At 41.0% G+C, this 27,876-nt stretch overlaps 1 protein-coding gene across 2 annotated transcripts; it reads right to left on the bottom strand.

Moving 5' to 3' along the window:
• Positions 1–446: 446 nt before the first annotated feature.
• On the bottom strand, positions 447–25,716 carry LOC135987405 (uncharacterized). 2 transcript variants are annotated; one of them, XM_065632288.1, is made up of 14 exons: positions 25,403–25,716; positions 22,206–22,325; positions 21,123–21,242; positions 19,921–20,040; positions 14,827–14,949; positions 13,708–13,790; positions 12,343–12,468; positions 11,476–11,521; positions 10,183–10,316; positions 5,902–6,030; positions 4,438–4,552; positions 3,402–3,536; positions 2,065–2,190; positions 447–844 (listed from the first exon to the last, which is right to left on the bottom strand). In XM_065632288.1, exons 1-14 carry the CDS (start codon positions 25,626–25,628, stop codon positions 723–725), a joined length of 1,725 nt encoding a protein of 574 aa, XP_065488360.1. In that variant the 5' UTR covers positions 25,629–25,716; the 3' UTR covers positions 447–722. The 2 variants fall into 2 exon arrangements, with proteins under 2 accessions (XP_065488360.1, XP_065488362.1); XM_065632290.1 differs by having other exon boundaries at positions 10,183–10,313.
• Between the last annotated feature and the right edge of the window lie 2,160 nt (positions 25,717–27,876).

Here is a 27,876-nt window from a genome sequence, read left to right as displayed (position 1 = left end):
CAGATTTCTATATTCAGACACCTGCCACCCGAATCTTTTGCAGTGGCTGCTATATTCTGAATGTGCTCTCTGCAGCATTTACCTGCCTCAATATGCCTTTGCTCTTCTACTGGAGAGTAGTGCCTACAGCATATCAAGGGTCAACCTCAAGTCTTGCTCCGTTCTTTTTTCTTATGTGTTTCTTAGAATTTCTTTCAGTTGTCCCTTAGCAGTTATTTCCTGTAGTAACCTTTTTGCAACTTGTGTTAATTCAGTTATTGTCTGAAGTCAAGTCCCTGGAGTGTACTCTGAAATAAGGGACACGGAACACAAACAAAATAGAGATGAACGCAGAGTAACCTGTGTACTTGAGAGATGCCTCTTCAGCAGAATCGGCCTATTTTGGGAATAAAACCTCAGGAATACAGCACTTGCTTTTTGCAGGAGGCAATAAGGAAACCCAAAACAAACCACAGAAGATTACCCAAGCATAACAGGTGTTTTCCAAGCCACTGGAAGGAATGTAGCTGTAGTCCTCAAGCACACGTAAGCAGCCAGCTAAAGCGTTTAAGGTATTGTCTTTTGACCTGCTCTGATTCTTGTTTTCAGAACATGTCTTCTGTGTGGTGAAACTGCAAATAGCAGGAAAACTTTAACTACAGGAACCAATGAAAAGACTTTCCTTCTCTGAAAGTTCAAGCTCTTTGATCTGGTAAATTTTCATACGCCATCCGGCTTATATATTAACTGTCTTCATGGCAATTAGCTGCCCTGAGGAGCTCTTGAGTTTCTTCTGTTTGCTGACGGACTTGCTCAAGGAGTTTGGCCATTTGGCTTTTTCCGAATGCTAATGCAAATTCTGGATCTGAAGAGAAAAAACAAGTGTTAGGCAACCTGCTGCTTTTCCCTATATTCTAATGCGGATGCCTAGAATGCTTATATTTCAGGTTAGATGCAGTTGATGGGTCTTACTACAGTGTGAAGTATAGCGAAAGTAGAACAATATTCTTCTACCATACAAAGTAGATACAAATTCAGTTTTCATCCCTGTGGCCATTCAAGATGGCTTGCTGCAAAGTTCTCTTGATCCAGATGTCTAAAGCTCAGTTGCCAAATTCAGTCTTATGCAACAGATGCATATCATGATGTAGCAGGGTCTTGACTCTGGGTCTACATATGTGAAGATACGTGCTATATACATTTATTACCATATTATAACTCTCATCTGTACTCAATTTCTACCCAAAACTGTGGAGGAAAAAAAACGGGGGGGGAAAAACCCAAGGAACAAAGTTTAAAGTATGAAAAAGATGTGAGAATTCCTAGCTTTAATAGCTAATCATGCAATTTGCTTGTTTGCTTCCTTTATCAAAATAAACTAGATTCATATTTGAAAAGTTTTTGGGTTGCATCTAGTGCCAAACATTTTTATATTGGATAAAAACATCTGTACCTGAAGTCCTGTTTCCCTGCTAATCAGAAAGCCTTTATAGAATCATAGAATCATTTCGGTTGGAACAGACCCTCAGGATCATTGAGTCCAACCATAAGCTAACCAACTCTAGCACTAAACCATGTCCCTAAGAACCTCGTCTAAATGCCTTTTAAACACCTCCAGGGATGGTGACTCCACCACTTCCCTGAGCAGCCTGTTGCACTGTTCACAACCATTTTCGTGAAGAATTTTTTCCTGATATCCAATCTAAACCTCCCCTGGTACAACTTGAGGCCACTTCCTCTTGTCCTATCACTTGCTACTTGAGAGAAGAGACCAACACCCTCCATGCCACAACCTCCTTTCAGGTAGCTGTAAACAGTGATGAGGTCTCCCCTCAGCCTCTTTTTCTCCAGGCTAATCAGCCCCAGTTCCCCCAACCGCTCCTCATAAGACTTGTGCTCCAAGGAAACAAACAAACTCCCTGCCTTTATCATAAGATACTCTTAGTTACTTAAAAACAGGTAAGAGCTATCCTTGAGATTATTCTGTTTGCTTAACTGAGTGGAGCTGGTCATTTCTGTTACAAATTTTGACAAGAGCAGGCAGCAACTGAGCCCTGAGGGGCTCGCCCAGCAGTAAGGACGTACCTGCTCGCAGTCTGCAGAAAGTGGCGATGCCCAGCTGCTGAAAGCGGGTCTCTTGGTGGACAAGAAAATTCTTGAGGTAGGCCTGAATCTCCCCGATGTGATGCTTCAACAAAAGCACAATTTTTTCTGCATAAATGGGAGAACCACTGGAGATCAGTAGGAGCCTTTATCACACTGAAAACTGATTCTTGTAACAACATAAAGATCATTAATGACTCATCTACCCTCAGCTACAACCAACATTACTGCAAAGAATGGCAAAGGACTTCCACATACTACAACCTCCAACGGCATCGCTGATACCTGAGGTAAACAAAAGGCTGGGTGGGTGCCGTGCTGGGAAGCCGGTCTTTGTGCGAGGGGCGCGCTGACTTACGGACTGGTCAGCTCGTCACGCAAACCCACCCGTGAAGCCATTATGCTGTTGTGCTCTGTTCACTACTTGGGACTCTGCAAATCCTCAATGGTAGAACTGAAACAGCTTTGTGTTTTCTCTTATTAGGAGATTCATTATAGACTTAAGTTTCTCTCACATCTGAGGATTAAAATCTTAACCACGCTTTTTTAGAGAATGTGGCAAGAATCATCTGAACACCTTTTTCTTGCATGGGACAAGGATATTAGGCATAGAGTCATTTGTTTTCTGAAGATAAAAATAATGCTTTTTTCATTCTCTCTCACCAAAACTTAAAAAATATAGGCTATATTCTTAAAAGCCACTTCACTTCTCCTGCTAATCTATTCTCAAATTACAACAGCAGCATTTGGTTCAGTAAGATGCTTTCCTTTTGTTTGTTAGGGAGCAGAGTTGATCTAAAATTTTGGAACACAACCATCCCCTTGTCATTGTCTCTACCGACCTCTGCTCCTATCTGCGGGGAATGCCATCGCCTTGTATATACTGAGAAGGAGGGTCAAACAGAAAGATGCAACAATGCCTCTTGTCTGAAACATGTTCTCATCTTTCCCTTGGTAAGGAGTATTTTATGCTCTCTCACCTTCCTACTTAAGTTGTTTTTAAGGACCTCCAAATTGGCTACAGACCAGCACTGCAGAATGGTGTGGTGCTCGAAGGAGGCAATGAACACCTGAATCAGATCTTTATCTGTGGTCCTTTTTCATCCCTGGGCTTCCTCATGCACTCAAGCACTGTTTCATGTGTATTTCAAGGGTGACTGTAGGTGCTTTTATGTTAATAAAATTGTAGAGATCAGGTGAAGGATGCTGGAGGAATGTTAAAGGTTGTTTGGCAGTTAACTCCTTTAGGAAAAGGCTTATTTCACTCCAGACAGCCATAAATATCTTTGAAAGCACAGTTAATGCTGTGTGACAGTTACCATGACCTATCACGTGCTGGATGATGGAGGCAGCTTGAAAGGATGTCTCAGTACATTCCAGCTGGCCAGCCAGTCTCACCAAGCGCTTTGTCAGGGGTTCATCTATCCATTGGACCATGTGTAATGTGGCTCCCTCTGGAAGACAGAAAGATAAGAGAGTAGTCTGTAAACAGAAACTCCAGTGTCAAAGAAATAAAGGTGAGAGGTCTGCCAGAAGCCATACTGCCTAAATAGGAAATCCTTCATGCCGCTGGAGAAGCAAAATAAGTGCTGAACTTGCACAATATGTTTAGGTTGTAAAACAGGGTCATGTCCTGAGGTTACGCTCTCAGTAAGGTAGGGCCGTGGATTTGATTCACAGAAAGGCTAGTGGATTTTTATTTTGTTGGTTTTGTGTTCTGAAAGAATGAATCATTTTATGTACGAGATCTACCCTTGCCTAGTGGGCTTTGTCTGTCCAGCAGCTGCTGGGCACCGCTTTCAAAATTAAATGTGACATGTCACCAGTTGCATGGCAGTTACACCAGATAAAAGAGATGACATGTTTGACAGACAATATCCAATGCTGGAGCAGGCTGGGAAAATTGACATTGATCTTCTCTGCCATGGGGAGTGCTCTACATTCCATGAGTGCTAATCTGAGATCTCATAAAATCTATGTGCAAAAAAAAAAGAGAAAGAGCCACTTCGTATTTTAGGTTTTTTTCTCATATTAGTTTCTGCTGTTGTGAAATGAATTCAGTTGGAGAAACTGGGCGATGGTACAAATAGAGAGTACAGCAGTAAAGTTCAGCACAAAGAATTTTGAGTAAAAAATTTTAAGCAGTTCAACAGAGGAAAGTGTAAACAGCAGAGCTTGTATGTCCTGCCAGGGAGTCAGATCTTTCTCTTCCAGAAGCTCATGGCAAAACTCCCAATGAATTTAAAGGAAAAGACTTGGGCTGTACATCCACCTGTGCTTCATCTCCTATTAGGATTAATGAAGGATATGCACGCTTCTCAGATTAAGCCATTTCTGGTGGGGTTGCTTCCCTACCTTGCTTTGCTAGCTCAGCAAGGCAAGATGTCACATAATGAAGAGAGTCTTCTTCAGTGTCGGTAGAAAGCATAGTCTGGAGGAGACCTTCAACACATGGGCTCTCAATGATTCTCTGCAACAAGAGATTCATGTTTAGCACTTCCATTGTGTTTTTGTGGTGTCCAAGGACCTCAGAAGTACTGAATAACTCTTAGCAAAGGCTAAAACATCAGTAATGGAAATGTCTCCTCACAGATCTACCACAACCAGGTGAAAACCACCTTGGATTGTTCAGAGATGACCGTATTTTAGGCATTTCCCAGGGCTTGCTCTGTCTGTGGGATGTTATCATGATCACAGATCACTCTGAGCTCAAAGAATTTCCTGACCTATTGCTGCTGTATCAGGCTGTATGTCAGTATTAAGCTGTCATTTGCTCAAGTCTTGCTGCAGAGGTGAATAAGCTGAGTGCTCCAGGGCAAAACATTAGGAAAAGTGGAAGTTTTTCAGTTTTCATGTGCCTCCAAGGCTTTGAAAACTTTCTGGTGTTGAAATGCTCTGATCTGCAGAAATATGACATGACCTCTGACTAGCAAAAGTGAGTTCTGTTTCTGGAGAGAAATGGTATGAATTAAACATTTCTGTGTATCTCTTATATTTTAGGTTGAATCTGCTATGCTAAAAGTGGTGTTGGATAGCTTGTCTCTGTACTGTGATATGTATTTTAGAGAGCGAGTTGAAAATAGATAGGAGACTTAGCATGTGCTGACCTGGATTAAACGCACATGAGACCAAGGAATGAGTCCTGAGTCACCTGGAGGTGACTGGTTACTAGTGAAGTTGAATCACAGTCATCAGCTCTCTGGGAGGTCCTAATTACAGAAGCTGCTCATGTCTCTATGAGGGAGCTCAGGTGTTAGTCAACAAAAAGGAATATCTTTTCTGTGTGCTCATTTTACGTTGCAGTTTTTTAACTTGCTGCTTAGTAGTTGAAGCTGGATTCCAGACTGCTGCCTTTCCAGCTCCCACACTGTTTGTGTCTGGCTGGCACAAAACCACCACTTTTTTTTCTCTTGTGCCAAGGACTCTCATGTATTTTAGGGATGGTTCCTTAGAATTGACCCTGAAAACCTGGCACTCCCACTCATGTCTGTGGATTCACTTGTGCAGTGAGAGCTAAATACATTGCAAGGCACATTATAAAGCTTTATGAAGGTGAACCACCTCCCTTCATAGGAAAAATTAGACATTTATTTTTATTAGAATTTTTGTATTGTATTGGAAAAATAAAAGTAAACCCCCTTTTCATTATGGCACATCATGTCCTTTTCTTCATGCATACAATTTTGTGTAGAGTATCCTTGGTGTATATTTCATTCAAAAAAAAAAAACCCCATACATTTCTGTGGGAAATGCTGATTTGACATAAACATAACTGCAACCTCCCAGGGTCTAGTTCAGTGAAAAATATTGGGTACCTACCTCTCTGTTTTTGGAAAGGCTCAGGTTTTTGATGATGCAAGCAGCATGGGCAACAATCGCAGGATCTGTTTTATGCAGTGACAGTAACATCCCCAGGCTCTGTAGTAGCTCAGCACATGCCAGAGTGTCCTGAGAAGAGCAACCAGTATCTCAATTACATCATTACATCCAGTACAGGCAACACAATGCAACTTTGAAGCCAACTATAGATAGACAGATCTTAGCTCTGAAAGGAGCAGTACTTAGCTCATTTAAACTGACAGTGTAGAGGCTGGGTCTATACAGTCTACTGACTGGCACTGATCTATAGAGCACTTGCTATGGAAAGCTGGAGTCTTTGAGGTGCAGTAGTTTGCACTGAATGCTTCTCAGAGGTTGTTGGTAGTCAGGGTAAGGACGTGTGATCCTGACTAGAAGGAATAGTGTTCAGGATAGGTGCGAAAGGCAAAGGTACATGGTGAAGTAGAAGCAGCAACATGACCTTACCTTACCTACAATAGTGAGCTGTCTAGATCAGGTTGTGATCAGGCACCTCTTCAGTAACATGTTCTGAACAGCATCTTCTGCGTTCATACATACGTTTCTCTGCTGACAGATGTCTCTTTCAACATAGTCTTCCTTCAGTTACCACTAATATTAATTGAATCAGATGTTCTGAGTTTGGATTACTGCCCAGGTAGTTTCCTCAATAACAGAATGGATTAAGGGGATGCTGCTGTTTATAAGAGAAACCTGATCTCAGCAGCCTTTGGGTTAGGTCCACAGTAAAAAGCAAAAGATTTCCTCTTGGAAGCATTTTTTTCTTTCAGTTGCTTTCCCTTAGGAATCTGAGGTCTTTATGCAGTTCATATGTTTGTTACCAATGAACTATATTATTTGTCCTACTTAGAAACCAAGGCACATTAGCAAGAGTATGCAATATAAAACAAATGATTGGTCCTGTCTAAAGTTGAAAATCTCATTCTGAAACTGTGAATTCTGTGAAATGTCAGGATCACTGAAACAGCATTGAAAGACAGATGTCTTTAAAAATTAGTTTAACTTGCATCTTTCTTTTACTTAGCTTAAATTGCAAAAATGCATCTTATTTTCTTTTAACGTCAGCTGACATCTTCACTTATGTTCATCTACAGAACTGTCACAACCAGCATTCCTAAAATACAACATGCAAATAGATGGAAAGGGCAGTGCTATGCCTAAATTCAGAGCATTTAAAGACTCCTCTATGCAAATATGGCTGTAAATTTTCTCTAGTTTTATTCTTCCTTCTTTTCAAAGGCAGAAAAAAAATATTTTAGATAATCTAGTTAAATTACCATGATGACTGTGTTTTGTGCTTTTGGACCAAGTGTCCTCTTTTCTATGTAATCCCACCAGCTATGGTACACTTATTTGATTTGCTACAGCCTGAGAGAAGGAAGTCGTCTACAGACTATAAATGAAGTTTTTAATATATAATGACTTCCCTGCCAACCTCTTTTGTTTGTTTAGGACCTATGTTTGCAAGTGACATTACTTTAAATTTTGTTGAACCTCTTTTTTGGCTGGCAAATGGCTGGGATCCAGATTTTGTTTTCTGGCTCAATCTTCCATAGTGCAAGAGAATCATGATAAAACTGAGTAAAAATGGATTGGGTGGTTCAGATGGATATTGATCTAACTTCTACCAAGATTATTTAAAAAAAAAATACAAATTAAAAAAAGGAAAAGCATTCCAGCAGCAACTGTGCTTACAACTGCAATGCAGCACTTGCACCCCTTATCCAGGGATTTCTTGCCAAGATAAATATTATCCTATTTACCAGGCTGCAAGATGGGAATGCAAGGTTATTTTGTACCTGGAGTTGGAAAATCAGTGGCATCATCTGGATTAGACAGACCCCTGCCACCCTGACTTCCAGGCCTTTGCTCAAAGGAATGTGATTTAAAAAGCTGTTTTCTCAAAAATGCCTGACTCTTTCTTTAGTGTTTCAAGGCTGGGCTGTCCTTGGGAGAACTGAATAAAATTCCCCCTGCAAGAGGGAAGTTTTCCAGCACTTGCTGGGAATTGCTGTCAACAGCCTGGCCAAGAGATCGCAAAAAAGGGGTTAAGCAGAGAGAGGAGCTCCTGTGAAGCATTCCCAGGGGTTTGCTTCATGGTAACGAAAGGGCAGATGAATTCTGCCCTATTGTATCCTGGGTAGTAGTTGTAATAATTCAAGCATCACTTGACTTGCTTGTAAAGGTTAGCTTTGTTCAGTGGTTTGTTTTCCGACAGCTGTTCCCATGGAGAAGTCCCTCTTTCACTCACTGAGAATTCAGCCTGGGTTAGAGAAAGAAACCTTGAAAAGGTTTGAAAAACAGGCCAGAAGAGGCATGGAGGTGGGGAGGCAGGATATGAGTAAGGAGAGGTCAGCCTCTTCTCAGAGTGCCCAGGGCTCCCTCGCACAAAGCAGCAACATTCAGCAATCAGGGACAGCCGTGTTTGCTCACTAAAACAAATTTTGAGATGTAGATACTTCTCACTGGAGAGCAAATCCTTGAGGGGGATGCTTTGCTTTCCAGCCTCCTGCTGCTCACCCTTTTCCCCCATGAAGGACAGGCTGTTTCACTGCTGGGGTAACAAGTGTGAGCTCCCAGTGCTTTTGGCTGTTCCCACTGACGCTGCGCTGTGCCCTTTGTAGCTGGGAGTTCGAAGCACTGGTAAAGGCTGGATTCAGGATCAGGGAAGAAAAGAGCTGTGGGCACTCTTTTCTGGGAGAATAAAAAGTGTAAATGGTGTTTGGGGGCAACAAAAGCAAATACGAGTGAAGACAATGTTGCAGCATAATGCCTCATACTGAGTAATGTTTTTACTTTGCAAGTAGCCTCCAACTAACTTAATGTATTTCAGTTGTAAGTTTAAGAGCAAATTGTGTTTTGATTGCATGAGGCAGTTTCACAAGCAATGAGGATGCTTCGTGCTAATGCAGCCAGCACAAACCCTGCGAAGCCACAGTGCCTGTGAAAAGCTCTGTACTCTAGTTGCTGCTTCCCAGGCGTTGAGCTTACCCATTTTTTCCACCCTGTCCTGCAGCCACAGGAGGTGCAATTTGGTTCATAATGCGCTGTGTACATGCAACTGAGATGTAGGGCACCAGACTTGTAGTTCCCTGAGGACATTTGAAATCAGATTGAGTGTATTTCAACACGAGAAGCACCTAAGCCCAGCTATGGTTACTCAGACTGCCTGTCACTGCTGCTTAAAGCAATGTGGCAGGAAAGGTTCTCACATTTTTTTTGCTTCACCCAAAACTCTCTCTTAAAAGGTTGTTAGCTTAAGACACCTATCAAAAAAACCTTTCATATCCATATTCCTAAGGATATCTTTAATGACTGTAATGGAAAAGCACATTTAAAGATAATTTGTCAGTTGCTACTTACTGGGTTTGCTGTTTTATGTGGAATATTGAAAGTACAGCAGGAGTGTCTGTTTTGTTTATTTGCTGTAGTTTATTTCTAGTTAGACTTCTTAATGTGTTTGCATAGTGTTGCACTGATAAGGGTAGTGTTTATCCTGAATTCGGGCAAAAGAACAATTCTGTAACTAAGGTCATGAAAAGACACAGGGAAGTCCTCGTGAATTAGCTAAAGACAGATAAGATTTCAAATTGCATTAGCCCCCCTTCCTGTCTTGATCCTAATTCACAAGATGTCATATTTATGCAAATGTACTTTTGAATAACTGTCTATATAGGGAAAGAATGTATTTTTGTACTTTATTTTGCACTGATGCACTGTAAATGCACACTCTAATTTATTTTCTCTGCTTTTCAATGTGTGGGGAAGCTCTGTAGCCAAGGAATAACTTCCTCAGCTGTCTCCACAGTTGCAGTCTCTCATGGTGCCAAATCTGCGTCCTGCACGTTGAACACCCACCTAGAGACGCACGGCCTGGGGTTGGAGGGGACCATAGGGAGTTGCAGGGAGTGCAGGGCAGTGTCCACTCATCCAAGGAATCTGAGACCCATCTTCCCCTCTACCCTCCCCTTGATCCTGTTACAGGTAACCTGATTAACTTTGGGATCCTTTGAATCTCAGTCACCACAACAGAAAGGCTCCTCGGGCAGTTAGTGCTGGTGCAGATGCGGCAGACAAAACCCCACCATTTCAGTGGGAGACAGAAGGGTTGGGAAGCCCCTCAGAGTCTATCAGTCAGTCACAAAATGTGTTTCATTTGCAGTTTTGCCATCATGACCATTAACCCAGATGGTGGCCAGAGCTACTCTTTGCGCTCTGGTCTTGGGAAATGACCTCCCCTACCTGGTTGTGTGGGTGCTGGGACAGTATCCAGAGCAGAGCGATGGAGGCACGACGCACGTCCTCGTTGCCGGATGCCAGGAGAGCGCACAGCTTGGGCAAGACATCCTCAGCAACCATCTCAGCCTGGATATCTGCTGGTTTGGGAAAATGACCGTGGTCAGGGAGTTTCAGAGTACCACAAGATGGCATTTGGGTCCTGACCCATAAATGTTTGGCTGTGCCTCAGTGCTGAAATTAGAGGGGACCTCCTCATCTCTGTGAGATGGGACAATGCTGGATGTTTGGTTACAAAAAGAAACACTCATTTGTTCTGGCTCCTTTTGTCAAAGGACTAATACAGGCTTGAGCACAGAATGTAGCTTTGTGTACTCTTCAGTTTGTGTCTGAACCTCAGTGAGAAGAAATGAAGGAGTTTTTCTGAGTTCTTCACTGGCATAAGGCCTGGTAGGAAGATGCAGCTTCTGCTGGACAGACAGAAAGACCTCCCCAAGCACCACCTATCTCACAGAGTCATGGTTAGCCAGGGGAGAGATCAGCCATCCTGGCTGAATCTGTATATCCCATTTGTCCCTGCAACCTCAGCGAGTGCTTTTGGGCACTACAGGCAATGCCAGAGCAGCCAGCAGATGGAGTGACAGTCCCAAAAGGCCAAGCAGACCAGGGATTTTCAACCATGCCAAGGAGCAGTGCAATAGTTCCTTTACTTTCAACTGCACTGTAACTGTGCTTGAAAATTAAGCACCTCTATGTTTTCTAGATGAACAACTCTACCCTGGAGCCTATGGGCTCTAGTGTTGAGTGTGCCAGTCCTCTGCTTTCATCTCCCAAGTATGCTGTAGGAACTGATCTTGGGCATTAATAGGATATGATTTTTTTTAAGAGGATGACAAACACCTGGGAGAAAATTATATTTAATGACAGACAGATTCATGCCTTGGGAGAAGGCAGGTCACTACTCAAGCAGTGATTTCAGGAGACATTCTGTCCTAATCAAGTTTAATGCTCAGGAAAACATGGAAGGGAGAAAAAGACAGTTGCAAAGGCTCTGTGCATGAGACCTCTGCTTTTTCTCTCACTTTTTCCAGGTTCTTCCCCTTGCTACCTAGGAGCTCTGAGGCTGGTCTAGTTAGTAAGCCTGCACCTTCCTCTTCCCTTACCCTTTTCTCTACATTTAAATTGGATGTTATCTCTTTGCTTTTACTATGAAAGATTCCCAGCCCACTGTGTTCACTCTGAAAGGCAGAGAGAGAAAGAAAAAGAGTGTTGTTTATTTATCTCCGATATATTGCTTACCACTGGTAGCCAAATTTCTTAGGCAAACACATGCCTGGCTTGAGACCTGCTTGTGCCAAAAAGGGGAGGGGGAAAAAAGAGTGGTTTCAGTAATGCATATTCTTGCCTACTGTACACACAATACATGTGACAACACTAGCAAGCTATTACGTTATCTTCAGAGAACAAATTTTGGGACTTTTTTTTTTCCAAATTTTAGATCTTTTTTTCAACTTCCTCTAGTATTGGTCATGCTATTGTTGATGAGGAAGAGCCAATGGGGTTCAGATGCTGGTTTATTTTAGGCATGTCAGATAAGTTATAGGAAAATGAAGGGGAGTGAATTTGTCTCATTTGCCTTTTTACACCTCCCTCCTACACAGAATTTAAGATTCCATCCTTTAAATCCCAAACTGTGGCTTATTGAAGTTTCTTTGGTGTGGCTCCTAACAAAGCAAAAATTTCAATGTTATTCTTTGAAGCCATGTAGTCAAGGTTATAGATACCAAAAAGAAAAAAAATTGCATAATAGATGCTCCAGATAGTTTCTGTCACAGACACAATGATCAAAGTTAGTTGAGAGCCTGGATAGGGCACTTCACACATGTAGTTTGAAGTTTAAAAAAATACAAGACAGTCTAGTATAAAGGAGGTGTCTGGAGCTGTGGAACTACTTTAATGACTTGCTTTCTCTTCCTCTTTCTCTGTACATTGACCTTGTAGAACCCGTGTTTCTTACAATATATGTCTTTTTTCATGGGAAAGATACCACATAGGCACCTGTACAGCAGATGAGCAGAATTGTGCAAGATTGAAACTGGAAGCCCAGTTTTGTAGCTCTACTCTGATGCGAAGTCTTTACACAAAGATAAAAAGCTACATCTTTACCTTGTCCACAGAAGAGGATAGGAGAGAGATGAGTGTCTGCAGCAGGAACCTGTTGCCAGGTCTCAGCATTGCTTCATGGTGCTGAGCGTTGGCTGCCACATTGCTTAGGGCAGCACAGCTGTAATACTGCAGAGAACCAAGACAAAAGTAGAGAGAGGTCACAGCGGTGACATGCTGAAGAAAATAACTTGGAGAAACGCTCAGATTTAGAGCTGATGGAAATAAAGTGCTTTTTCATCTTAAGAGTGTTTTATTGCGTAGGTGTGATAACAGCTTGAGTGGGCTTCCTCCAAGCACGGCGATGCAATCTGCTGTAGCTCCAACTGCAGCCAAGCTGTGGCACCGCTCTGTACAAACCCATTAGGACCCTGTGTATTTGGGAATGCGCTGTGCTGCTGCAACAATGCTGCTGGCACCCAAGTTAGCTCATCTGCATCTGCTGTATTATATGTTTACAGTGATTTACTCAAGCTGGATGTAGTCATTGCCCTAGCATGCCAAGAGATCATTTTCAAATGATTTAAACATGAATGCTAGAGAGAATTATATATATGAAAGTATGGATTACTAGGGAGGTACAATTAGAAGAAACAGGTTGAACTGCAGAGAAGGAAATTTTAAGGTCAGTCTCACAGAAAGCTGATGGTGCTGAAGCAGTTTGCAGAAAGCAATTCCAGAGGCTCCATCACTTCAGACATTTAAAAGAGAATCGAGTAGAGGTAACAAAAATAATGGAGGAAACAGCTTTGTACTACTTAGAGGACCAAATGAATGAACTAGTGGATTTTAAGGTTTACAATGCTGATTCATTGTTTTTCATTAGCAGACTTTTGAACCAAGACCAGCTCTCTGTTAAGTATGCAGAATCACAAACAGGTGTCCATGGTAGGCATAAAATAGGAAGATTCCCCAGATATTTACAATAAGAAGAAAAAAAAAAAAATCTTTGCAAGCTATGCTTTCTCAGAACACTTAGTAAAAATGCTTAGAGTGGAAGATCAAAGTTAGGATTAAAAAAACCCCAAACAGGACACAAAAACACACAACACCCACACAAAAAATACATAGGAAGAGCCCTATCTACAACTTATCTGATGATCTGGAAGGCAACCTCATAACAACAGTGTTATTGTGCTGGCAGATGTGCTTCTGCATCGTGAACTTTCTTCTGTGGAGCTAGACAAATAGAGCGTTCTGAATATAAATTATCTGACTGAGCTGAGTTTCACCAAGATGCTCTCATATTTCCCTCTTTCTCTAGAGTAACCTTCCCTCCTCTCCACCTTTACATTTCTGCATGCTGTGGTTTGTGCTCTCCTTACAGTCACAGTTACTGTTTAAAAATCTGATTTGTTTGAACTGTACCTGGACTTCTGAGTCAGGAGATTCCAGCAGCAAGGCAAGAACTGGTAGAGCTCCTTCCTTGCATAGGACCTGTTGTATTTTCTCTGCCATTAAACATAAACAAAAAGTGCTGTTAGTGTATCCTTTCCCTTCCCCCTCTTTCCTCTGGATGCACTATTTAAAAGTGATATACACAATCCTTGGATTCTAGAGAGTGGTGATGTCCAAATATTCGCCAAGCAGTGTGACTGAAGAGTATACAATTCAGAGCTTGTGCAATGTAGCAGTATACAGACATTCTAGGAAAATGACTAGCAGGCTGTTTGATCGATTGAGTCCTTGCTGGTTTTATGCTAAAGACTGTTATGAGTATCTGAATTGCTGGAGCAGCTGAAAAACCTCTGGTAGCGTATTCACTGTGATTTCTGCATTAAAAAAAAACCAAATTCTTTTAAAAAATCTGAATAATAACAGAAGCATAATAGCCAACTGTAGAAGTTCTTGTCTATTGTTCCCTTCCACCATATAGAGATAAGAGACATTACTCATGGCTGTATTGTTTAGCTGTGTGGAATAATGGTATCACCTAGATAGGTGAGATTTAATGCTGGCTTGTTTCAGAGTTAATGTATGGTTGTTTGCAAATTACTGCAGAGGACCAAATACCCCTTTTGCTAAAGCTGTTGGCATATATCCCAGCAGCCTTTAGTGTCTGGCCCATAATTATTATATTTTGCATCTTTCAGCATCGTTAGGGATACAAGTCAAATCTTCCTAGAGCTTGACAAGCTTCTGAGATTGCTTCAAAGTACCACCAAATGTGCTGCTGACTTTTTAGACCAAGCTATCTATTTTTTTTCCCTGTTTCTTTGACTGATGATTTAAGTGCGTGTACATTAGCCTGTTGGGGTTGAAAATCAAGCCTTTCTTCTTTGGTACTAGGCAAAAATGGTCTGTATTAGCTAAAGAGAGGCCAAACTTAAATTGTCAGCCTATGGTATCAACATAAACATCACATGCAAAGGAAATAATTTGTTGCTCAGATATACTCCTGTACTTGCCTTAACTCTTTCGAACTATTTTTCTATCAGTGAGAAATTTCTTTCAGCAATTTTAGACAAACCATTAGTCAGAAAGTACCCGATTGTGTGAGGTTGAGAATAGCGCCAACTGCATTTTGTTGGACTCTAGGATCGTAGGACTTGGCAAGAGACAGTAGGGGTGTAACTCCTCGAGCAGCGCAAATAGCCTCTCGGTTGGACTCTGGAGAAAAGAATCAGAGAAAGAAAGATGACATTGTCATACTACTGTGAGCCAGAAGCAGGACATGTAGCAGGACTAGATTTCTTTAGTGTTTGCTTCTCTGTTTCTTTGGTATATATCCAAATTTCTCTGCATGCTCAAAGGAACCTCTTAAAAATCCCAAGAGCTCAATGGGAAAGAAACTCACTCATGACTTCTGGATTGGGCACAGATCACGGCTGGTTCACTGCTTTTGTTTTGTGACTGGGATGATCAAAACAAAATGACCGTAACTCCCCTTAAACAGGTAGCAAGGTGTTGTACTTGCCTTGTAACCCTGGTATGTCTGATCAAGCTATTTAGAGTGTGCCAACCAAAACCATGATTAACTGCAGGAAGACTGCATTTATTTAGCGGGGTGTATTGAGGGCAAACTTCCCTCTTTGAATGTGCCTGTGACACTCCTTTGACAGCCACAAACAATGCAGAGGTTTCTAAAAACAGAATTTGACTTAACCACTGGAATTTTAAAAGATATATCTTCCCTGAAGCGGTGATGCTTCCTTGCACAGCAGTGTATTAAGTTGTACTGTTGTATTCAACATCCTGGAATACAAGAACAATTCAAAAAAAAATCTGCAGAGTCCCTTAGACTCTTCTATGAAAAACTGGGGAAAAAATAACTATAATACCTAAATAATGCTATAAAATTAACTATATGCTATAAAATACTATATAACATATTTATAAACTGTGTATATGTATATTACATATGATAAAATCACACTGAGCTATAAAATATAATACAACTTGGATTAAAAAAATCTGCTTTTACTTCTACTCCTCTAGTTTTGGACTTAGTGAAGGTAGCCTCAGCTGTGCTGTATAGAAAAGAATCCTTCCATTATGCTCTTCCCTACTCTTCTACTGTGAGGTCATAAAAACATTTGCAACAAATAACGTGCTGCCACACTGAGACGGCTATCTATGGTCCTCTCCTCTTTACTGTCTCATTTGTATCTATACATCACCTGTATTGGTATCTACAAGCATTCTAGTGGCATAATTTTGAAAAAAATAAGGTGTTGGCAGTAGCGTTCTTTGAAGTTGATGAGATTTAAATGGGAATTAGACCAATTATGAACTCTCTTAATATCATAGTATCCTGGAGATTATTTTATAAAAGGAAAAAGCAAAATCCATAGTCTACATCTGTAATTTTTTATACGAGCCAAACTGCCTCTGAAGACCACAGGAGTTTTACCTGAGTATTGCTTCATTTATGTATGTTTCTGGACAGTTTAAATAATGGCCAGTCTCTGCAAGTTTGCTGGGAGAAACGTGAAGCAGAAGAAAGCAAGAAATGTGAAGGTATTTGGATGAGATCAACTCTTCACATGCCAACTAACTTAGAAATAGTGGCTTTGTTCTCTTAACTCTCTATACCTGGAGCCTATCCATACTTGGGAACTGACATACACAGATAATCCAGGATATCTATTCAAGTATAGTTCAGCCACTATCAGTTTAATATTCCAGGACAAGACCCTTTCTGCCTTCATATGGATATTTTATACTCAAGAAAATACCTTTTATTCTGGAAAAGCACACTCTAATTTCTGAGCAAATGATTGTTCTGGGAAGAGTCGTGTATTTAAAAATAGATTTTCCATGTGGGAAGCTATTATTCTGGTGAAATTTTCTGGCCAATTTTGTGGACAAGCCTTTCTCTGATCTAATCTGCCTACATATTGTTCTTTTGTTTCCCTCAGCAGAAGCAGAAATTCTTTTGTGCAGCTCCAACTGATAGAAACCAGTCTGGTGTGATGGAAACTCTAATTAGCTGAGTAAAGAAGAGAGGTAAAAAGATTGAGAATTCAGATATTGCTGCTCCCTTCATTCTTTCACGCAACGCACTTCATGAATGTTTTGTTTGAGAACCTCACATTTGTTTAAAAACTTTCAGACAAAACTTGGGCAAAATATGACAGAATACGAGCCGTTGGGTGCTTAAACGGTTTTCCTTCCTTAAAGCAAGATAACTGGCTTGATTTGGAAAGGCTTCACATCTGCAACAGCTCGAAGAATTTTTCTGCCTGAGGGCTCAGAGGTGGTGGTCAACACTGGAAGTCTACAGTGGCAGGATGAGCTCCTGCAGCCTGCTTTGGTGGGGGGTGGCACATGGAGACCCAGGCACCCCATTCCTGCCTGGGAAAGACTGGAGTGCCCACTCTCATCGTGGAGGAGTGGAAAGACCACAATAGGTACCCACATGATGGAAACCTCTGTGAAAATAATTTTTTTTTTTTTTCATTTTCCTTTGGGTCATTCACTAGCTGACAAGTTCTCCCTGCAGTCTTTGTTAGTGCCTGTTAGTGTGGGTTTCCTGGATTTAATTTACATACGCCATTTTGCCTTATCCTCTCCATTCTCATTCTAGATTTGGTCAGATAATGTAGCTGAACGCTATCTGTTTCGTCAACTTATGTCAGAATGGATGGAGATATCTCTCACCAAGATGTGTAATTGTATTATCATCTCCATAAGAGATGGGGCAGGCTAGGTTATATTTCTCTCCTGGGCCACCTGTTTATCTAAGTAATCCAGTCCCCCTCCACTGATGTCACTGCAACCACTGATGCCCCTCAGAGTGCTTTTAGAAGGGAACCATGTATTCAGATGCTACTCTTAAGTGGGGAAATCAATAACATCTACTCAAGCTGGGTTTGAATAACTCACCTTGAAACATGCACTTATGAATTCTTTCTTTCCACTCTGCCATTTGTGTGTTTGAAAATTCTCCTGTCAGTACAACTTCAAACACACTCTGCATTCAGTGCATCCTCCTTGCTTAGTTTAACACAGGTGTTCAGGCCTCCCTAAGCCCTTGTTGTGAATGTTTAGTTCTGTTCCTATGTTCTCTGAGAAGAGTTCTTATCCCAGAACTGATTACTTTTCATCCACAGACTGAAAACCTACAGATAATTGCAACTGCGCACATGTCCTCTTGCTGTGTGGACAAATGTTAGTGTTGGAACAAACTGACCTCCAAATCCTTTTCCTCTGAATGGGTTTGTTTGCTGTTTTTATTTTTGGCTACCTATTGCGGTGGCTAAGTACGAGACAACCCAGCTTATATATAACTTACAGTCACATTGCTAAACAGCTTCACTCTGTACACAGTCTTGCATGCTTATGTAGCAGAATTAAGACATGTTACCATTCTTGGATTTGGAATTTTCATCACCTTAAAGCTATCTAAAGGGTCTTTCTAATTTGACTGTGCTTCCATGTTTATCTTTTTTAAATTACTCTGAAGCATGAATGGCTTACTTGAAGGACATGGTTGAACAGAGTATTTTTTAAGATATCAGAGTCTGCAAGTTAAAATTAAAGTAAATGCTAGAGAATTGCCTCTTGATTTAGTCTCATTGCTGTGGTAGCTAAACATAGTCTGAAAAAGAAATAAATGGATCTAGTCCATCTAAATGCTATTTAAACTGGGACAGAGATCCTCAAAACTGATTTAAATCCCAGACAGCAACCCAGCCTATGCACCTACCTCCATGTTCAGCAGATGCCTTCCTATCCAGTTTGAAAGCTCCTTAAGGGCTTAATTTGAACTGCTTGTGCTCAGCAGTATAGTGACACTTAGAGGTGTGTGCGATGGCATTAGATGATCACCCTCTACAGAGAATGAAGGTGCATTGGGTCTGGAGTGGCTGAGGGTTCCCCATATTCTGGGTTAAAGACAGAGACATCTAGGAGGGCCAGAGCGCCTTCAGGACTAAAGAACATCCTTAGGTGCCCAAAGAAGTCGCGTTCTCTGTGGGCTGCTTAAATCAGGTGAAACAATATCCTCTGTAGATCTTCAGGCGCAAAACTCCACTGACCATACATATAGAAAGCCCTCCTAGTGCCAAGTACCTAAAAATTTAGTGATGCCACACTAATGCATAGTTAAGCAAGAGAAGATGGTGCTAAATGCAAGTAGTGCATGGTGAATAGGGAACTGACTGGCAGCAGGTTTTGCTGAATGGGAATGACCATCTGAAAGGAGGCAACAACTGGAATTCCACAGGGCCTGGTCTGTTGTTGGTTTTGAACTAGAAGTTAATACAAAGGTGTGAGTGCAGTATTGTCAGTGTGGTGGAGGACTGGAATAATTTACAAATCACAGATGAGTTAGAAGCAACAGGAACAGAATTAAACCTTACAGCACAAAATGCAGGGACGTGTGCTTAGAAACTTCTGTTGCAGATCCTTAATCAAATGGCCTCTGCTGGAAATAGCAGCAGAGGAGGAGAAAGATGGATGACAACATCACCATGATGCAATCACAAAAAAAAAAGCACATGTTGTCATGAGATGTACCACAAAAGCCACAATAAAAGACACAGGTGATTGTGTCTGCACATTTCTGGCAACCTCTCTTTCAGAAGAGATTAAGTCAAACTGGAACTCCCACAGCATTTATGTACATCTTGGGACTGTAACAATGCCTGAGGTCTCTGGTATCACAACAGCAGATGCAACTGCTGTGTTCTATTTCTGGAACATATCATTTACACCCAGAAGGGCTGTGAAGATGAATGGAGAGTCTTGCTTACAAGAGGAGTCTTAAATGGGCTTGGCTTTTTTGGTCTAGTAAAATGAAGGACCCTCATCAACATAGACATTAGAGAGGGAGAACTACTGAAGCAAAAAACAATGTAGACACTAATTAAGGTAAGATGGTCATGAATATATTTAGGTTGGAAATCAGAAGAAGGTTTGTAATCATAAGAGAATGAAGGTCAGAAACACTGAGAAAAAGACCTTACCTAGCTGGAATCTCAAGAGGTTGAATTTATGATGGAGGAATACCACAATTTGCTGCTGCATCTTATGACTCTTACACCAATTGCAAATAGGTTGTTTCACCTTGAAATATGATGTTGAGAGTTGAATGAATTCACTGCAGAGGACAAAGGGAGAGAACAGCACACTCACCTGAAACAGCCAAAATCATGGTGCAGGCACAGGAGTTACACTGGACAGTGGGATCCTCTGACTCAAGCAGATCCAGAACTGGCTCAAGTAAACCCATTTGGACAACTAATTCCTTATCAACTGTCAATACATTCAAGAGAAAATGGACAAACAGAAAAGTAAGTGGTTAATGCCTTTGTGAAAAGAATATACCTTCTTTTGACTGCTTTGGGGGGTCTATATTATGATTAGGCAAAATAGACCTAAGATGGAAACAGCCTGAAAAGCACTCACAGTCCCTAGCTTGGTTTGTTTGATTCCTCTTCAGACTCATGAAAGAGCGTAAGATGTTCACATGTTCTAGTTCAGAAGGTCCCAAATATTTCTGCTAGCAATTCTGTTTTCAAACCTAAGGTGTCCAAAATGAGGAAACTGCAACTGCAGCTTTCCAATAGGTTCACAATTTACTCAGCCCCCACTCTTTTTCTTCTGAAGTCTACCTTTTCAGTATTTTTTGCTTGTAAATTGTGACATATTATTTGCAGTAAGATCCTTAAAAGAAAAAAGAAAATAGCTAGGTTCATTGAAGACTGACTCTGTCTTCTGCTGTTATTGGATAGTGTGACGGAAAACCCGTCGTGGTCCAGGTGCCAGGGAGTGCAGTAGCAGATGCAACAAGGACTCTGGTGATGAGGTGTAAGGTGTTGATGCCCTGTCTATCAGGTTAAACTTTATTGGGAGTTTTCATCTGCAGCTCCCAGATCCTATCTCAATTACATTTGCCCTATTAGCTACGGAATAAAGTGAATTCTATGAAACTTCTTTTTTTTTAAATCTGAAAGCAATATAAGACCAAGTTTCAGTTAATAAATAACAAGAGAATAAGCACTGTCTCAGAGTTTATTTCTATAGCTGTATCTGTTGCTTGAAAGGGTAAGTGGTGGGCTCTCGATCCAAGAATGAGCTGTTCTTACACCAGTCTGGAAATAGTTTATCAGCTTTTGCACACAGATCCAAGATCTCTTGTACATGATATTACCTGTCTGAAGGAATCTGATATATCTTGGTGCCACCAGAATCTATGTGGCTTGCAGACAGAAACAGGCTCACACCTGTCCTACCAGGAACACAGAAAACGGAATTTGGATTTGTGTAGATGTGCCATCCTTCTGTCTGACGAAATACTTCTTCACCTGAACAGAGATGTGTAGTTCATTACTCACTATTTCCTTCCAGCAAGAAGTTGACAAGGGACAAGGAAGACATCTGCTGCACCTCCAGGTCAGCAGACCTTAGTAAGGCATAGAAGGATTCCAGATGCTCCACAGGCAGGGGGACGTTCACTGTGGGAATGAGAGCAAACATTCAGGAGTCTCATGGTTCACGGCAGTCACATTTTTCTTGTTGGTCTTAAGCCTCAGGTGCTACCACACACAGGCTGAGTGGTGTTCCACTTCATTTAAATTCCATTGCTACCAGCAAAATAGGGCAAGTCTCCTGACAAGGTTTTGAATAATCGACTACTTCAAAAACATCATGGGAAGGGAAGCAATACGCCTCACTTCCAAACAAGTCATTCCACCTCATAGCAGGTCTTCGTGTTGTGGCTATCTGCACCTTTCATCCAGCAAAAAATACATGGGATAAAGCTATCAAGCCAAGTGCCAGAATATTCTCCTTGAAGTAAATTTAAAACAATCAAATAAATAAATCATATCCTGCTTTTTGCTGGTATTTCTACCCTTTTGTGGGACCCAAACTCTTACTGGAATCTTATTTGGCATATCTAGGCTGACTTCAAAACATTTACAAATTACCTCAGGAGCCAAGTTCTCCCACAGAACAATTGGAACAAAGAAGAATTTTTCATTCATAAATTTCCACTACAATCTGGCCTCTAGAGCTTTGTCCCCTTCCAAAATACTATATAATATAAAAACCTTAAATCATCACTATATCCATTTCCTTCCACCAACCCATATTTTGACTGTGTTGCTCTCAGGAGTTTCAGTATAGACTGAATCTAACTACTTTGGCTTCTGCTGAGTTTTACATAAGTATTACAATTACATAAATGACAGTCTTTTATAATCATGAGATATCGCTTCATTGCAAAACCCAGAAAGACTCTGCCCATGCGGCAATGACAGCATTTCCATTTTCCTTAGCAAACAGCATAGCATGAAAAAAAAGAAAAGAAAAGAAAAAAAAGAACTTTGCTTAATGAACCAAAGGGAGTTTCACAGTTGGAAACATATTTTATTTATAATTATGTGAAAATTTTCTAAGGCACTGAGATAACTTACTGTGCTGACTCATATGCAAGTAATAGAGGGCAGCAGACTGCTGTAAACCTGGGTTTTCTGAAAATGCTAAGGTCCTCAAGGCTTCTAGACAGTCCTTTCCAAGTGGTGACATTTCAAAACCTAAAGACATACAATGATGGCAGAATTATACAGTTCACAAAAATAAATTAAAATTTACAGCCAACCAAACACATACAGATTTTTGTATTGCAAGAACTCCATAGAGCCCATCTATCCTTATTCATGTTTCCATGAGCAGAAGCAATAAATGAACCTGGAATAACTTGTCCTTGGCAATGCCTCTTGTGAAGCTCATGAAGCTAGTGATTGGAAGGTAAATTATAACCTTTAGATGCTTTTATGCTACCCAGTATAAATGCAGGTGTTCCTGTTCTCCATAAAAATCTTTATCTTTTCCTGAATCACAGAACGCATTTGTAAAAAAAATATCTAGTGAACATAATATTCGCAGTTATAAGCTATAGAAAGAGTATATATTTTTCATTTACTACATTTTACGTTCACTGCATTTCCTATCCTGGGTATTACACTAAAGGATTTCAGGGAATAGCAACATGGATTGTAAATGGGCTTGCCTCAGGCTCAAATTTCTAACATGAATCTACCTGTTCTTGAGTATGATATCTCCTCTACGAATAAACCAGATGTTCAGCAACAGCCATCAAGAATACAGCAATAGCAATCAAGCATGACTTCTGTAAGTCACTATATAATGTGTAGAATGGACCAGCAGAAAGGGAGAAAAAAGGCCATTGAACCAATGCTCAATAGTATAAACAGTTGAAAAGGAAATGTAGTATAAATTGACTGGTAGGGCACACAATTATAAGATATATTTTCAGACAAGAGATTAAAGGAGTGTGTTAAAGATTGAAATATCTCTATGACCAAGATCTGGCTACTTTTACCTCCCCTGCGATAAAGAGATGTGAGGGGTGTGAGCTGTCATGCCTCAGTGCAAAACTCAGTCAATATTCCAAACCATTAGAAGCTGCTGACATGTCAAGAGCAATCAAATCCCACCTTCAGGATTAGGTAAGTGGGCTTCACAGAACTGCTTCATATAAAGATCAATTTTGTTTAATAATTAACAATAAACACAAAAGGATGGACTAGCCATCTTGTGCAAGGTTTTGGAGAAAAAACTACATCTCTTCATGTGGTTTAATTCTGTTCCTTACACAGTGACTATCCAAATCTCCCACATATCTGTGTGTTTTTGTTTGGAAGAGTGATAAAGCAGAAACCACTCAAAATCTTCACCTGCTTCTGCAAGCATTTGCTGCCCTAGCTGATAGTTGAGTATGATGCTCAGCAACGAAGTCTCTCCTTGCACCCAAACTGTCCAAATGTTAGCTCCCTGCTTATTATCTTTTGCCCGGAACTGAGGATGGGCTTGGTCCATCTCAGAATAAAATACACAGGTAAGCACTAAAGCAAGAGGTATGTGTCTCGGTTCTCTTCGTGAGGCTTCCCTGCCTCCATCTGTCTTGGCAGCAGGATTTGGCCACTTAGAGAAGTAACCTTGATTCTTCTTCCTGGGTGCTGTGTATCTCCTATCACAGACATTAGGACCCCCCTGAGAGCACACATCTGTGCGCTGCTGTCACAAAGGCTCTAGGCTCCCTGCTGCTGTACCCCAGCTCCTGAGGACCCAAGACAGACCACCTTTTTGAAGACCTGTTTCAGAGGGGAAAGGATTTCACAAGAAAGCATACACATAGACTTTTCAGGAAACACTAGTGAGTGCTGCAAAGGGTCATTCTGGCCTCACCATTTTTTTCAGACCACCCCTTCATTGCACTTCATCCATCAGCTGAGCTAAGACCGTTTCTTATACAATCAGGAGTATGCTAACCTTTGGGAGAAAAAGTTCAGCCCTGGAAGATGCTCACTGTAGATCAAGAAAGTCTGGTCCTATTCTGGACACAGACTTCAGGATTTAGCCAGTGACTTAATGTGCAACAACTAGTGAACCGTATCAGCAGCACGGGACCCCCTACATTCATGGGGTAATTACACCAGCTAATACCAGCTGAAGCTAATTCACGCATGTTCCCAACAACCAGCGTCAGAGCAATTATTCCAAAGGTTGTTCCATGACAGATCAAACAGCGTTAATTGTGTCACACCAAGGAAAAGTGAATCTCCTGGTCCCACTCACAAGATGCTTTTATGTCCACAAAAAGGCAAATAAAGCAAGAGTATTTTGTGTTCCACACCCTTCACACAAATGAAAGTAGAAGGGTATGCAATTTTGTGTAGTAGCTTCAGCCCAGGGTTGTTAAAGCAATATACTCAGCTGTCAGACAAAGCAAAACCACACAAGCAATGGCCTCTACCTAAGCTTAAGACAAATAATGTTTTTTAGGTTAGACAACTGACAAAACACACTAGTACAAGAAGGTATTTTGTTACTGCAAGAGTGAAATTAAAAAGTTTTCCTATTGATATTGTTATATCCTAGGACTGGATAGAGAGGATATCACAAGTAGATAAACGAGGGAATTAGGCAGGTAGCCTGTAAAGCAGAAGAGATACATGAAGAGTTATGGATCTACTTTGATTCAAGCAGAATCCCGTGATTGTGTTCAAGCCTTGTATCCAAAACGTTTGCACAAAAGCACTTTGGAAGACCAGTTGCCTGGAATCTGAGTCTGGGAGCTCAATGGTGCTTGTCCCAGAGTGACTTTGACCTTCCCCATGCATAGCACAGACACTCCCAGTGCAAGTCCAGGTGTTCTGCAGCAGCCAACATGAATGGGCACAACTCAGACAGGACCATGCTGTGAGTTTCCTGCTCACAGCTCAGCACTCAAGAAGCATCCAGTGCTGGTAGAGCCTGTTTCCAACTTTGTGACCTCAGTGACCAACTTCAAAAAATTGACTTCAGTCATTAGGAATCACTTTTATGAAAAATATTTACATGGGGTATTTATTAACAGTAGTGGCAGAGCAAGAACGTGACTATTTCTACCTAGATCCAACCGTTCTGCCACTTCAGCCCTTGGTGTCCCATACACAAAGAAAATGCTCTGTAGCTCTGGCCTTTCCTACATCACCACCAAGCTGCTCCATACCATGCCAGAGCAGTTCAACCAGCAATCTGTTTTCCACCCACAAAATGAACCTCCTTGTTCTCTCACATCGCTTTAGAAAAAAACAAGCCTTCTTACCTGTTTCAATATGCTGCAGAAACTCCTGCGCTGTCACTCTCTCATGAGGCTGCAGGATGGGCTTGTAAAGCTGTCTGGCTTTAGAGCTGTTCTGTTTTAAGCAGGAGCATTTGCTTATCAGAGTTAAGCATTCCTTGACGCTGCGCACCAAGTCAGAGGACATCCTCTGAACAAACGCCACGAAGTCCCGCAGCAGCTGCATGCATCGTCCACACAGTTGACCCATTCTTGTTCCAACGGCAGCACAAAGCAAGAGAAAAAGGAAGCAGATGGAAATAAAAGTTTCTTCTGAACCTGTCCACTTTTTGCACTAACTTGCTACCTCACTGTTTGTTCTGTCTTACAAGATGTTAACACTACATAATCTGCAGCTGCTGTAAAGTAGACAAGCTGCTGTGTCCAAAAAGCTACATTGCACAGCAAGGCTGGTTTCTGCAGATCTCCTAGAGTTTACAAATATTATTTAAAAGGCTGTACTGGAGCCACACTCCAGCACCCTTCCTTTGCTTGAAGAAAAATAAAATTATAACCTAAACACATTTTGTGCAGAACAGAGTTTAACTTCTGGAGCACCCACCGAAGCCTTCATGAGGCTAGAAAAGCTCTGGGATAATGGAAAAAGCAACCCCTGTTTTTGTAAGGCAGCTTTCCACATGAAAGGTAGGCACCACCTTGTCTGCATGTGTACGAGCTGCAGCTGCCAATGGGAGAGGAAGATTAAAAAAAAAAAGGAGCACGAGAACAGGTTTTTCCAGTTTTTGCCGAAGCACAGACCAGAACAAAGGCCCTGTTGGATAAACAGCTCATAATTCCGTCAACTGAGACTTTTCAAATCAGTGAGAATAGAAAATCGAAATGGCTAAATGAATTTAGAACTATGCGTTCACCCTGTCAAGCAAGTCCTGCAGAGTGGGCTGGATAAGGTAGCAAATGGGAAGATGCAGAAATCATCTGTTGTTTTCATGCAGAGAAAGGTAGCAGAAGGAAAAAGACCAGTTCTCCTGCTGTTCCATCCTTTTGCTTAATTCACCAATCCAGTGCAGGTGCCCACCCTTGGCTGAACAGTTTTACAAATCACCTTGGTCTAATTAATGTAGCATGAAGTGGTATTTGTAATATTCTTGAGGATTCCAGTAAAATCTGCTGTGATTCAAGATTGCCTTTGTTAGGGAACTAGTAAGTACTGGTCTGCTGAGTGTTGATCACTTTTATTAACTTGTCTTTATCCATGGAGTTGATGGATTTATTCTAACTATTGCATTTGAGACATTTGTTGGTACATTTTAGCCTTACTGTTTTTGAACAGATCTTCGGTTTCAAAATAAATCATGTTTGAAAATCAACCCTTTGTTCTGCACCCATCTCCAAACACTGATGAACAGGCTCACCCAAATCTCATTGGTCTGTCCAGCTACTCCTATGTCTTAAGTTACACTCGATGTAATTTTCCTAAACAGAAATACCACATGGCACAGATGAACCCATCTACACCCATAAACCAAAAGATATGAGACCTCTATTACACAATGCAATCCACTACAAAGAATCAAGATTTCAATTTTTCTGGCTACTTCCTTGACCAGCTCTGCAAGCCCACTGAATTCTGATCTCTGTCTGGCTTGTGATATTATCAAAAGCGAGGCTAATATTCTTATTTTCTCACTGTGTCTTCTGGATCCTTTCAGTAGCGATCTTCTAAACTATAGGGAACTCATGTGATTACCAGGTCCTGCTTCTGGCACCACTTGCTCTTCAGCTTTTACTCATGATCTTCCACCCTTCAGCTTCTATTCTAAAAGCAGAGAGGTAGCAGATCCCTGGGAATCCATTCAATGTGCCTTCCACTTCTTGCTCTGTCCTGGCTACAGAAGTGTAAAGTTTAGTTATGAGATTTTTTAAGGTAATTTGAACTGTACTGCACTAAGAAAAAAACAGGACCATTTCTATGAGACACTTGTTAGTAATGACAGCATTTCTGTAAAATATTCTTACTAAGAGTTTCGAAATATATTACAAACATTAAAACAGCTTTCCAATTTATCTGTAAGGAAGATATTCCCCAAACACCTTAAAAACAAGTTTCAGAGGTGCTGAGCTCTTGTAACTCCATTTGAAATAGAGTTAAAGAAATGTGCCACACCTGAAAATTAGGCTATAATTTGCCTGAAGGCATAAAACTCAGGTGTCCCAATACCTACTTTGATGACTCAGTCAGGAAACTGCTCTACATTGATTTGAAACCTGTACTTGAAAGGCAATGCAGAAGGCTGGTTTGTGGATCTTCAAATCTCTGAATTTACAGTAGCTGTTGTAAAGGCTGCAACCATAAACCCAATGTCTTTATGAGTTTCACGACTGAGATATATTTCCTTATCTGACTGAACAAAATGCCAGCCCAACACTGCAGAAGTAGAAGGGTAAAAAAATACTAGTACTGTAATAGCGTTAAACCATTTTGCTTTTATTTTTCTAAA

This window comes from Caloenas nicobarica, chromosome 3 (genome assembly GCF_036013445.1).
Source record: "Caloenas nicobarica isolate bCalNic1 chromosome 3, bCalNic1.hap1, whole genome shotgun sequence".
NCBI classification, from domain to species: domain Eukaryota; kingdom Metazoa; phylum Chordata; class Aves; order Columbiformes; family Columbidae; genus Caloenas; species Caloenas nicobarica.
The sequence above is the reverse complement of the archived record's forward strand: the minus strand, read 5'-3'. Positions and strand labels throughout refer to the sequence as shown.

Excerpts from the sequence above, each read along its gene's own strand:
- LOC135987405 (XM_065632288.1), bottom strand. The coding sequence starts at position 25,628 with ATGGGTCAACTGTGTGGACGATGCATGCAGCTGCTGCGGGACTTCGTG. Across the intron at positions 20,041-21,122 it reads CTTCTTGCTGGAAGGAAATA|TTGATAAGGAATTAGTTGTC; the intron begins GTGAGTAATGAA and ends ATGTATTGACAG. Across the intron at positions 6,031-10,182 it reads CCCAGCACCCACACAACCAG|GACACTCTGGCATGTGCTGA; the intron begins GTAGGGGAGGTC and ends TGCTCTTCTCAG.